This window comes from Paramormyrops kingsleyae, chromosome 3 (assembly GCF_048594095.1).
Source record: "Paramormyrops kingsleyae isolate MSU_618 chromosome 3, PKINGS_0.4, whole genome shotgun sequence".
Taxonomy (NCBI): domain Eukaryota; kingdom Metazoa; phylum Chordata; class Actinopteri; order Osteoglossiformes; family Mormyridae; genus Paramormyrops; species Paramormyrops kingsleyae.
This window is the reverse complement of record NC_132799.1, coordinates 13,175,197-13,187,544: the sequence shown is the minus strand read 5'-3', so window position 1 is coordinate 13,187,544 and position 12,348 is coordinate 13,175,197. Positions and strand designations below refer to the sequence as shown.

General features: G+C 46.6%; 2 protein-coding genes across 5 annotated transcripts; one reads left to right on the top strand and one right to left on the bottom strand.

The window, feature by feature from the left end:
* The first annotated feature begins 1,029 nt into the window (after positions 1-1,029).
* Positions 1,030-7,734, top strand: sfxn3 (sideroflexin 3). The gene is made up of 11 exons (XM_023822488.2): positions 1,030-1,163; positions 2,944-3,111; positions 3,727-3,897; positions 4,590-4,688; positions 4,821-4,896; positions 5,000-5,085; positions 5,172-5,299; positions 5,595-5,644; positions 5,731-5,780; positions 5,966-6,013; positions 6,104-7,734. Exons 2-11 carry the CDS (start codon positions 2,948-2,950, stop codon positions 6,198-6,200), a joined length of 969 nt encoding a protein of 322 aa, XP_023678256.1. The 5' UTR covers positions 1,030-1,163; positions 2,944-2,947; the 3' UTR covers positions 6,201-7,734.
* Positions 7,735-7,859: 125 nt separating this feature from the next.
* Positions 7,860-11,466, bottom strand: selenou1a (selenoprotein U 1a). Of its 4 annotated transcripts, none has more exons than XM_023822489.2 (6): positions 11,358-11,466; positions 9,147-9,320; positions 8,874-8,965; positions 8,656-8,796; positions 8,405-8,569; positions 7,860-8,304 (listed from the first exon to the last, which is right to left on the bottom strand). In XM_023822489.2, the coding sequence occupies exons 2-6, from the start codon at positions 9,283-9,285 to the stop codon at positions 8,206-8,208; spliced, it is 636 nt and encodes a 211-aa protein (XP_023678257.2). In that variant the 5' UTR covers positions 9,286-9,320; positions 11,358-11,466; the 3' UTR covers positions 7,860-8,205. The 4 variants fall into 4 exon arrangements, with proteins under 4 accessions (XP_023678257.2, XP_023678258.2, XP_023678260.2 ...); XM_023822490.2 differs by having other exon boundaries at positions 11,362-11,459; XM_023822492.2 differs by lacking the exon at positions 11,358-11,466 and adding an exon at positions 10,513-10,664.
* Positions 11,467-12,348: the final 882 nt, after the last annotated feature.

Sequence of the window (12,348 nt, the reverse complement as noted above, 5' to 3'; positions counted from 1 at the left end):
GGTCTCAGGTGCGCTAGGGCCAGCCCCCTAAGACAATCTCATTGGTTTAGCGGAATTAGGCAAAGGCGGCGTCTGTTTTGGATTGGCTCTTCGGGATATCCGTCTTACAAGGCTTGGGGCTTCTAGAACAGCGTGCGTTGATGAAATTAATATCACCTCCCAGGTTTCAGTTTAAGAATCGCTTGTATTACTATATTACTATATATAAGAATAATTTAGTAATAAAAAAAACACATAAACCCCTTTTAAATTTGTAAACATTAATTTTATTGGCGTTTCAATAGCAGCCTTTTACGCCTTCAAACCGTTCATATCACCTACCACACGGCCTCTTCCCGTTGAACTCATTAACTTATTCATTATCTGAAGCAGGAGCATAACTATAAAAATGCTAGTAATGTAATACACCAAAAAAGGCACAGGTTAACCCGAATTTTTAGCCAGCCACATTTTCTGACTTAATGAAAAATTTGTTATAAAAATAATTTTAAAGAATAATTTCCAAATTATTGAACGCAATTGTAGAATTTAGAGTTGGACCATGTAATTTAAAATTCAATCTATGTAATGTAGCCTGCATGAATATTATTGGATGGCTTTAATTGCACTATATATTTTATGCTTCATTTTTCAAAACGTCTGTACAATTCTGTCCTTGATAACAGCAGTTATTTAAATATATATATATATATATAATAATGTTATAGTGCCGTTCATTAAATGAGTTCCAGGACGTAACATTAAAATGAAATATACACATGTAGACTTAAACCATATTGATATAGGAACTGCTTACTAGACGTGTTTGATAGCATTAAGTTTTAAAATTTATCTTGCTGCTGTTTTTTTTAAATTGATATTAATCCCCGCGATATGTTGCTATAAAAACCATCTATTAGCAGACCAATCATGAGGCGGCTCTTATTCACACCCTCTTCACTCAGCCAATCCAGTACTTTAGAGGCTAAACACACAGTGACGCTAGATACGAACGCTGTCTTCCATCGTGGCCCCGCCTCTGGCCAGATCTGACCAATAACAGCACGGCAGAGCGTCAAGGTAGTTAGGCTGGGAGTGTTCGTGTGCCGGTGGTTTATTTTAAAGGTCATACATGCGACGGTTGTCAAGTTGTTGTAAGGAAAGTATTATTGAAGTGACCCCAGGTATGTGTTCCGACTTTTGTGTATAAAGTGCGCGGCACCTCTTCCGTGTTACTGTTTCATTTATTGTGCAGAATGGCGTGCCTTTGCGTGTTTAGTCGTGCTGTCACTGACACGAGAGATTTCCACATTTCTTTGCTCGATGTACTAGTGTAGTGTTTATCTCAGTTGTGTGATATGCTAGCCACCATTTCATCAGATGAGGAACATCTGAGCAATTAGGAATAGTCTGTGTTGTTTTAACGGCTATTGGGGGGGGGGCTCATGGTTGACCATCTGTCGTATTAGTTCTAGCGATTAAGATCGGAGACGAAGGGCAATTATTGAGAATTATCCAGAATTGAGATATTGAGATGTTGAGAACTGACTCGTGTTTTCATTGACAATCGCTGATCGTCGAGATGTTTAAGGCTCAGTCAATACCAATAGCTTCACAAGGCTCAGTCAGTACCAATAGCTTCACGCCTCCGGTATTTCCTCTGTTTTTTTCCGTAATCCTAAGGTATGTGATGAGATCTCTAAATGACCCATAATTTGTTTGTGTTCGTGTCCTAGGCATCCTGTCCTAGATGTTCCCAGTCTTGTGCTCTATGCAGCTTGACAGACTCCTCCCATATGCCCCCTCCCCATTGACTGTATAAGTATTTAGAAAACTGATGCTTAAGACAAGGGCATAGATTTGCGTATGGACGGTAGCGGCCTGTAACTAGCAATATTGTGAGAGTACCGTGTGTTTAGGGGATGGGAGGTTCAGGGCAGATTTGATCCTTACCAATGCTGAAACCAAACCTACACCCTTGTTCTAAGGGGGGGATCAGTGAGCGGCACTGTCAAATCACCTGTAGGTTTCAAGGTTTGAGTCCTAACCTTGCATTGTGTATGGGGGGGGGGGGTACATTGTGGGGACCAAGTGGCATTTTCATGGTTTGCATCTAAATAGCAAAGCCATGAACCCCTAAAACATCTTACCGTCTCTCCAAATGTGCCTACAATGTGATTTAAAAAAAGTTTGGTTAGGGCTGAGTAGGGGTTAAGGTTGTCATTGCTGGAATTAGGGTTTTTCCCATAGGAATGAATGGAGAATCCTCACAAAGATATGAATACAAATCTGTGTGTGTGTGTGTGTGTGTGTGTGTGTGTGTGTATTTATAGTGCCATGCCTGTTCTCTCAGTGTTTGCATGTTTTCCTCAAAATATGGGTATCTTTGGCCCAGGAGTGTTCCCTTTTCCAATAGAAGTTTTTCTTCACTGGTCATCTTAAACAGATCATCAAGATAGCAGTTTATTTTCCAGGAAGGCTGTTGGTGCATAGCTAAGAGCTTTGGTGTTTTGCCCAGAGTTACTCCAGTCAATGAGTAATTTGTAGCAAGTGTTAGAGTAGCTCACCTTGGTCTGCTGCATGCCTGACTTTGAGGCTTTCAAATTGGAAGAGAAGGAAAGTGACGTGTTTGCGTAATCAGCCAAGCTATCAGATAGCGCTTTCACTGACGCGTGATGTGTGAGATGATATCTGCATGCAGAACATTTCCACCATGTGATGTGTGCTTGTGTACAGAGATGGAAATTTCAGGTGCAGAAAGTACAAATCCAGACCAAAATAAAGAATCTAACTAATCTAATTCAGAAACTAACCAAAATAAAGAATCTTGAATCTTGAATCCAGTTGAGTATAAGGAGTCACGGTCACAGAGTACTCAGCTGGTTGGTTGAAACAAAATCTTGGTCTTGATTTTTACTTTCTGCACCGGAAATTTTCCACCTCTGCCTGCGTGTGCCACTCCAGGACCATGTCGGCAGAGCTGCCCCGTGACATCAACATCCGCGAGCCTCGGTGGGACCAGGGCACATTCATGGGTCGGGCCCAGCACTTCTTCACCGTCACCGACCCTCGAAACGTCCTCCTGTCTAGCGAGACTCTGGAAGACGCGCGGGTGACAGTGGAGAGCTACAGGTGGGAGGGGGATCTGCCATGACTCTGCCATACTGTTTGTTACTGACCATGCTTGGTGCTGTCCGAGTGATTAAAAACTCTTTTTCTCAATAAATGCACATATAAAAAGCCTGATCAGCCTGCATGCATGTAAATGGTTCGTTTGAATTTGCAATTATCTATGGAAATGTACTTGGTGAGAATTCACAGCTGGGTTTGTACTGATATTAATCATTCATATGTGACAGGGGTCCCTAACTATTTCCATCAGCAACACAATGCCAACGTTCACTACATGCAAAAAAAATGTCAGCCAAGTGGGGGGGGGGGGGGGGGGGGGCAATAGAAAAAAAAAATGTGCAGACCTGATAAAATTTTGTTTTGGTCTGGATCAGTGATCTCTGCTATAGTGCAAAGATTCATATTCCATTTCATGGTTTGCATTTAAGTAGCAAAGTCCTGAACCTCTAAAACATCTTGCTGTGTTTCTCCATAAGCAGCACACACAATAATGACGCAATAATGAAGCACACGAGCACTGTGTATGAGCAGGAAGGACACCCAGCTGCTCTCATGTCTCACGGTTCTACCACACTGGCCTCACTCTCAACCACTTAACCAATCATGTGTCAGCAGGCGTGGCATCGTGAAGCCAGGCCTGACCGAGGACCAGCTGTGGAGGGCCAAGTATATCTATGACTCTGCTTTCCACCCGGATACCGGCGAGAAGATGCTTCTGGTTGGCCGCATGTCTGCGCAGGTGCCCATGAACATGACGATCACTGGCTGCATGCTCACCTTTTACAGGTGAGCGCTGCCACACCCCCACCCCCCCACCCAGAGCACAGACGCATTGTAGCACAGAGGCTGCCAGCATCCTGTATTATGGTGGGACACGATGGAAGGACAATCCACTGTACAGTTGACAGTTACTAAGGAAACTTTATTATTAACTGAACTCAAAGGCTTGGGGGGGAAAAAAAGGAATCACGAGGGGGTCAAACAAAGGCAGGAGGGTAAAACAAGGACTAACAAGAGCTAACATAAACATGACAAAAAAAACCTAACAGTGAAACATTCAAGGAACCTCCGCAGAGCAGCACGAGCAGCACATACCATAAACATAAACAAACATGACAACTAACCGAGGGAAGGGCAGGCAGTGAAATACACAAACACTGAAGGCAACAAGGGACAGATGTGTGCTATTACTAAATCAACCAAAACACTAAGGACAAGGAGTACGAGGAACAGGTGAGGGTATTAAACAATCGCTACAGATTCAAACACTAGGAGCAAGGGTTATAGAACATTACGACAAACTAGATACATGCAGGGATAACTAACAAAGGAACAAAACAAAGATCCATACTGGAACATAAACAAGGGTAAACAAAAGAACGGGATGGCCAGTGACACCTGCTGGCCAAACAGGGAATTGACAGACAAGGCCGGGACCGACCCTGACACCCTGTGTCTGCATTGGCTATCCTCCACAGGACCACTCCAGCTGTGGTGTTCTGGCAGTGGGTGAACCAGTCCTTCAACGCCGTCGTCAACTACACCAACCGCAGCGGGGATGCTCCGCTCACTGTAAAGTAGGTTTCCCCTGGGGGGTGTGGGCTGTCCTCCCCCTGTGAAATGCAGCTGTATGGCTCGGCAGTCATGTGACCCGTCATGACCACGTGGCACAGCTCCGACAACATGTGGTCCTTCCTGTGTTTCCGCAGTCAGCTGGGAGCTGCGTATGTCAGTGCCACCACTGGGGCTGTAGTCACAGCACTGGGGCTGAAGTCTCTTACCAAGGTACTGCTGTCTGCATAGGGCTCCCTGTGTCACTCCTTGCCAGCCTGTGTCACTCCTTGCCAGCCTGTGTCACTCTAAGCCCCCTTCTCCGCTCTCCCTGCAGCACCTGCCTGCTATTATGGGCCGGTTTGTTCCCTTTGCTGCGGTTGCTGCTGCCAATTGCATCAATATCCCCTTCATGAGACAGAGGTAAGGCTTGGGGGCTGTTGGACTGTGCTGCTTGCAGGGTGGGCCGTTAAACTGTGCTGCTAACGGGGATCTGCCACCTTCCTCAGGGAACTGAAGTACGGCATCCCGGTGACAGACGAGAACGGCAACCGATTGGGTGAATCCACCAAGGCAGCCCAGCAGGCCATCTTTCAGGTGGTCGTGTCTCGGATCGGCATGGCTGTGCCAGCCATGGGTAAGGGCTCCCTCTGGTGGCCAGGTGGCCACCGTTCTCCTGTACTCATGTGGTGGGAACTCATGCAGTGAGCTATGTGTGTGTGACCAAAACGAAGGGATGGCAGGCAGGGAACACTGTGCTGGAGGCAAAAAACGCTGTGTACCGTGAAAACAGATTCGGTGCAGTTAGAACACTTGTTGCGGAGGCGTGTGTCGGAAATTAGGCTAACCGGCTAACCACAGCTAGTTGGCAGGGAGGCTGTGAGGCCAGAGGCCAGAGGCTGACAGGACAGTTGTCTGCTCTCTGTTCCCAGCTATCCCGCCTGTCATCATGAACGCGCTGGAGAAGAAAGCTTTCCTGAAGGTACTTCCTGGGAAGGGCCCGGCCTGGTGAGGGGGGTGCCCTGTGGAGGGTCTGCCTTAATGCCCTGTGTCACCTTCTCTTCCCAGAGGTTTCCTGTGCTCAACGCACCGGTGCAGGTGGGCCTAGTGGGAATTTGGTAAGTATCCAGCAGGCCACACCCCCTAGTGGCTGCTGATGGATGTGCTGCACACATGTAACCTAGATGCTTGATGCAGCTGCTTTTTTTTGGGAGTGATTTAGTCAAAACGGACATAGCAGTGCCCCCTTGTGGCCAGGAGTGTACCTAACGGTCTTTTTTTTTTTTTGCTTTCTTCCTTTCAGTCTGGTGTTTGCCACTCCGCTGTGTTGCGCCCTGTTTCCCCAGAAGAGGTACGACCACATTTAGCTGCCGACCTTCAGCCCTTTGGCTCCCTGCGGTAGGAGCGTGCTCACAGACGCCCGTCTCTTCTGTGTCTGCAGCTCCATGGCAGTGAGCAGCCTGGAGGCAGAGCTCCAGCAGCAGGTGGCTGAGATCAGTCCCAGCACTGTCACAGTGTACTTCAACAAGGGCCTGTAGCTGGCCGGCCCAGTGCCGGGCCCCCTACAGGCACAAGAGGGGCGATGCACCGGCAAGCCACAGTGTGCCACTGGTCATTCCGGAGGTATTTGGACAGTGTGACTTCAAGCCAGTTACACAGTCTGCTTTACAGTTACAAGAAGTCCGTTTTATAAGGCAGACTGGGTGGTATGCCACAGTCCCTGTAAAAACCACATTACAGTGTTCCATATGTGCCATGTGAGGATTAACATGCTGTGTTCTGTTTTAGCCTGAAAGGGCAGCTGGACCCTGCTCCATTCTCATCATACAGTCTCATTTCCAGGGTTGCCAATTCTCACACATCTGGCGTGACACACTTTCAGTCTCACACACTCACGCAAGATGTTACGACAAATCTATATTATTCCATTATAGACCTAAAATTAGCTACATCGAAAGCGTTGGGGTAGTTTGCAAACCCTAGACCATTTACAAGGTAATCAAACTGTTACATACACGTAATTGTGTGCGCGTGTGTGTGCAGACTTGTCTCGAATTGAAAACCCTGCTCATTTCATTTCAGTCACTCCATCAGCACAAGTATTTTAAATGCTCACTTTTGATTTCCAGAAGCATCTGTGCAGGAAACGCAGAGTACAGCTGGCAGGGCGAAACCTGGCCGATTGTTACCAATTAGAATGTCTTCCAGCTGACAGTGTGTGTGTGTGCAGGAATCCGCTGTGGGTTGTACACTTGCCATGGTCAGTGTGACCAGCCCGCTGCATGTGGTGCTTCCCCTTCCCTCTCAGCACACCCCTGTAGCGTATTTACCTCGTGTGCAGTTTCGGAGACGTCGTGACGGTATCGTGACCAAACCTATGCATCCGTGAGGCTCTTTCAGTGTTCTGTACAGCCGCTGTGTGCTTTCTGTGGTCCAGTAGTAGAAAACTCACATCGGAGATCCTTTTAAAACCTTTAAGGCTGCGAGCAGGCTGGCGTCCTGCAGAACAGCCACTCATGTTCGATATCAGGTGTTACAAAGCCTCCTTAATGTGGCCACTGGCCGGGAGCCTGTGCAGGCAGATCTGGCTCTTACATGGTTTCCCTCATTAATCTCCAATATGATGGTGATGGTGTCACAAGTCACAATCTTTGCACGCTGGGACTGAGCACCTTCCCTTGATACACACTTATGGGGGTCAGGCCACACGCAAAAGGAAAACATTTGCCAAAGATTGAAATGGATCTTCTGCACAGGTTCTAGGCCACCGTTTCTCAGCCTGGCTGAGAAACACTGTTCCTTGCCATCATTTTTAAACCAGTGCTTTGTGGCTTAGGTGTTCAAAAGATTTTAAGTCTTAGTTTCGCTTCTCAAAAACAGTACAATCAATTAGTGTAATTCACGGGATGAATTTGCTTTTTAGCTGAAGCCACCAGCAGGAATTGTTTGAAATGGCTGTTTAAAGGCACAAACGTCTAATATGCAAAGTGACTGAGGGTAATCATCTCAGTGTTGTATTGATTGTGTGCACTGAATGTGTGTAATAAAGGGATGGGGAACAAACACGCTGTCCTTACATGTGTGATGGGTCTCCTGCTGTCCTCATTTAGTTGCCCAGTTCTGCGTCCTGCTCCTGGGCCTTATAGGGCCGGGTTCTGGGGGTCCCAGTCGTCCCAGTAAGATGCAGTCAAGACCAGTAGGTCCAAATGCCTTTTATTGAGAGCCTTTGCTGCAGCCGGACCTGTCTGCGCAGGGGCGCCCTCAGCCGTGGCTGCGTGTGTGTGTGTGTGTGAAGTATCTAGCCAGCTCCCTCTGCAGAGTTAGGCGCAGGCTGTCATATGCACGCACACAGAGCTGGCTGCGGACGCCCGGGCACAGCCCATGGTTTACACAGAGCAGCGAGTGATACAGGTTCAGGATGCTTCTCTAAATTTGAATCTACTTTCTGTAAACTAGTGGGCGGAAGCAGTCACCTCCATGCCAAATGGCGCCCCCCAGTGGAGACCCATGAGAAGACATGAATAACAGTCTATTAAAAATACACTAATATTTCACTGGCTGAATTTTCCTGGCTGCTTCCAGAACAGAAGATATGTTGACTTTATCCCCAAACTCCTTCTCGCGGTGCTCCAGCAGGATGCCCTGGAATCGGATACAGGTGGCAGTTCAGAGGACGACCCAGCCTTCATTTATACTCACATCTGAGGGCGGCACTGAGAAGCAGCCGCTGTGTAAGACACACCTGCTCTCCTGCTCCGATGACAAACACGCCGCCCAGGATGAAACCCTCGCCCTTCACATTTCCCGAATGCCCGTTCCTCCATGCCCGCAGGAAGTTGGCCCACACCCCCAGACGGACGATCCCCAAGCCGCCCATTTTCCTCTGCGCGGGTCCGTAGAAATGTTGCTGAAAGGGGAAAGAAGCCATCAGCCATGACTGCACCTCACTGGGACAACGGGGACAGGAGGAGCCCCTGCCAGCTGCCCCCTCACCTTCTCATCCAGAAAGACGTCGCCAGAGAAAAACGGCTTGAAGTCGTGGACCTCCGACTCGATGTTCTCCTTCACGACAGCATAGAGGGGAACACCGAGCTGGTCCAGCTGGGGTTTGAGGGAGGAGAGCTCTGCGGCCTCCTGTGCAAAAAGCAGTCCACACTGTCACAGCCCCTCCCCCTACAGCAATCCCCCAGCCTCCGAAACGGCACTGGTACCTCTCTGCACAAGAATCATCCAGGACGCCTCACAGCCATGACAACGGCCCCGGATCTCTCCCACAGAGACCCAGCCTTAAACGTCTTCTCATCTGCAGACAGACAGACAGCACTCATTGGACCTGCTCTTTAAACAACAGCCTTCCTAACTAAACATAACACAATCAGACTGCTAACCTTAATGCACAATGACCATATCAGAAAAGGCCCTTCCTCTCTCAAGGGCCTTCTATACGCAGCCCAGTCCTGCATTAACACAAATAGTTTTCTTACCATCTGCTATTGTTTTCAGATCAGTCTCCCCCAGGTACTCCACACTGGCCGGCTCTGGCTTATCCAGTAACAAATCAGTGTTGGCGAGGAAAATGCCTGCAATGGCTGCACCAATTGCTCCCAGTCCCAAAGACCACATGGCCAGGAGCTCCCCCTACAGGGTAAAGGACAGCACTGCAAAAACAAGGTGTCATGGTTACTTCCCTGTCTTAAATTTACAGACACAAAAAAACGAGATTTACACTAGAGAAATGAAAAGCCAAACCTGGACCGGGACAGAATCGGTACTGTTCACCACAGACATCCACTTCATATCAGTCTGCACTTTTTAAAAATTTCGATAGTCTACCACAGGGGAGCCCAGCATTTATTAACTCAAGATGTACTTTAAGTGGCCAGTGTGCCGAGATCTACCAGTTCAAATAGGGAGCCACAGCCATTACTCTATTATTACTCAAGCTATTGCCTTTCTACATAGTTAACATGCACACAGCAAATCCAGACAAATCCAGGTAATTGAAAAAGTGTAAATAAATGTATTTCTCTACCTTACTGAGACCGCTGGCACTGGAAAGCTATAGTTGCAGCCTTACTTTTGGTGTTCGGCTTGGTAAAAATTGACTGCTGTGCTGCTAACTAACTTTTCAGTTCTCACACTTGTCGGCTGCGTATGGCTGTTTTAGCAGAGAACTGTCTCGTAGCTTTTGTGCACCGTTTTGAAATGTCGCTCCAAATTGCCCTTCTTCGGTAAAGCCACGAATTTGAGTAAACAAAAAAAAAACAATCCTCTTCCCACTCTGAGTGAAAGTTATACGTTTTTGATCTTTTGGCTTCTGACATGTTTGCGTGCTAAATGTTTACAGTACACGATTAGCTGCACACTGACAAATGGGCGCATGCGCGAAAGTGCACGGACGCTTGCGACGCACTTGGCGATCGATTGAGAATTACTCCGCGATCGACTGTCTGGGCACCCCTGGTCTACCAGTTAACCATCTCTAACCCAGCTTGCTTCAAAAGCTTGCTGCAGTAAACTTTATTTTTCTGGGGGAAAGAAAAGCAAAACACTGTCGGGTCCAAACAGAGCCCTATGAGCAATACTGAAAAAACAGGTACAGTGTTTTACCAGATTAAAGCAGACCTTAGCCAAGCCCTGTCTGCATTAATAGATACCACTGTACTCTCATGTAAACACTTCCCAATTTGGCCAATACAAGAAGCAGTGCTGTGTAAATCGTAGCCTAACTCATCACACTCGCTTTCCCTCATTCTTTTCTTTGTTTGGCTGTTTGTTATATTAATTCCCTAAATAGCCCCTTCCAGACCTAACAGCAACTAGAAAGGTGATCAGTCCTGAATCACCTACCTTCTCTGAACAGAGGCAGCCTGTTCATCAAGCCTTAACCCGAGTGAATGCAACCAGTGAGAAGCTGATTTCCCTGCAGCCTGCCTTTCAATTAATTATTAAAAGCAGATTTAATATCAAGGTCATGCGGTCAGTAACTGGCTCAAACTCGACATACCCTATTATGTAACCCCTATTTGAGAATACAAAGTACATGTAATGTGTAAACACTGAGGGAGATGCGCTTTTGTGTTGTCAGAGCCCCTACAAGTCGTCTCACACCGGATGTGGCCCTTCGGCCCCGCAGCACGCCAACGGAAACCGCAGGCAGACTAGCTCGCGTGCGCTGTCCCCATCGTTACGAACTGCTACGCTTTCGCGGTACAAAGGTTAAAATCCGCGTCTTTTCCCGTACTGCCTACTGATTTTAAACTCCAGTCGTGCTGTTATGACAAGAAATACGTTTTAACTTTCATACCGCCAATGTATACATGCGTACAGTGATACCAATCCCTGGGCTATAAATAAAGCATTAACGGTATCAAATTTAACGCGATGATAGGGAATAAACAGGAAACAACCAACCACTATAATAATTTCTGTGAGTTTTTAAAAAGACTTGCAGTTTAAGTAGCCTAAAACAAAAATGTTTTGGCATATCTGTCAATTTAACCTGACGAATGATCTTCTGTTAATACATTTAATATTTTACTAACGAATTTAATTCAATGTTCACGATATACTGTTCGCAGTTTTAAAAAACCCGGCAGTACTGAGGATTACATTACAAACCTACATACATGCACACACCTGTCAACAATTCAGACACGATCGGTTTTTTAACAGATTAAGTAAAACCATCATACCTACTGACAAACAAACCAGGAGAGGACAGCGATCTACCGATGGTCAGCGAATGCTGTCAGGCGTATAGCGTCAACCTATGATAACCCGATCCATCCAGGAAGAGCAATCGAGCACTGCAATGTAAGGAAAAGTTCTTTCAGGGCTAATAGACGGACACTTCTTCAAAACTACTGCAATAAAGAGTCAAAGAAGATAATAATAATAATAATTACAAACAAAAATGATTGGACAAAATGTAAGACTCATATTGCTTTTGATCACGTCTGCAGGGGTGGTGTAACACTCGTGCTTTCAGACTCTCACGTTCACGCAAGAATTCTTTCGGCAAATCTATATTATTCCGTTTTAAACCTAAACCTATATACTTAAATAGCGTTGGGGTAGTTTGCAAACCCTACAGACTATTTAAAAGGTAATAAAACTCTTATATCCATATAAATGCGTGTGCATATGTGTGCAGAATTCAAAATCTCCCGCCTTCCTGCTGACCAAAGTTGGCAACCCATCGTGTGCAAAAAAAAATAGATGTTGCGGACAGGAAACGGGAGTCCAAGAAATAATGTGGACTTACAGTCCTCTTCGTTCGTATGTTCGTAAGTTGTAAGTTGAAAGTTCGTAAGTAGAGGAGCGTCTGTACTGTGTTACTGTACTCATTCAGGCCAAAGGTGGAAAACGGCGGTAGAAGGAATCCATCAGTTGAGGAGGGGGCAGCTTCCAAACTACTTCATCTGCATGCAGGGGCGTTGCTAGAGATTTTGGGCCCCATGAAAGCATATCATATTAGGCCCCCCAGTCCAAACCAATCCAGTTATTTTCCTAATTTTTTAGTGGAATCGTCCTAGCTTTCCTCCCCCTTACGGCGCCCCTGTCTGCATGTCTCCATTGTCTAGAGCTCTGCAAACCAAACCAACCGGCCAGAGCAGCCTTCTTTTGGAGCTATGCAGCACAGATTACACATTCGGCATGATCTGAAGTACGTTCATCACATCC

Excerpts from the sequence above, each read along its gene's own strand:
- sfxn3 (XM_023822488.2), top strand. The coding sequence starts at position 2,948 with ATGTCGGCAGAGCTGCCCCGTGACATCAACATCCGCGAGCCTCGGTGG. Across the intron at positions 5,781-5,965 it reads GTGGGCCTAGTGGGAATTTG|TCTGGTGTTTGCCACTCCGC; the intron begins GTAAGTATCCAG and ends TCTTCCTTTCAG. Across the intron at positions 6,014-6,103 it reads GCCCTGTTTCCCCAGAAGAG|CTCCATGGCAGTGAGCAGCC; the intron begins GTACGACCACAT and ends CTGTGTCTGCAG.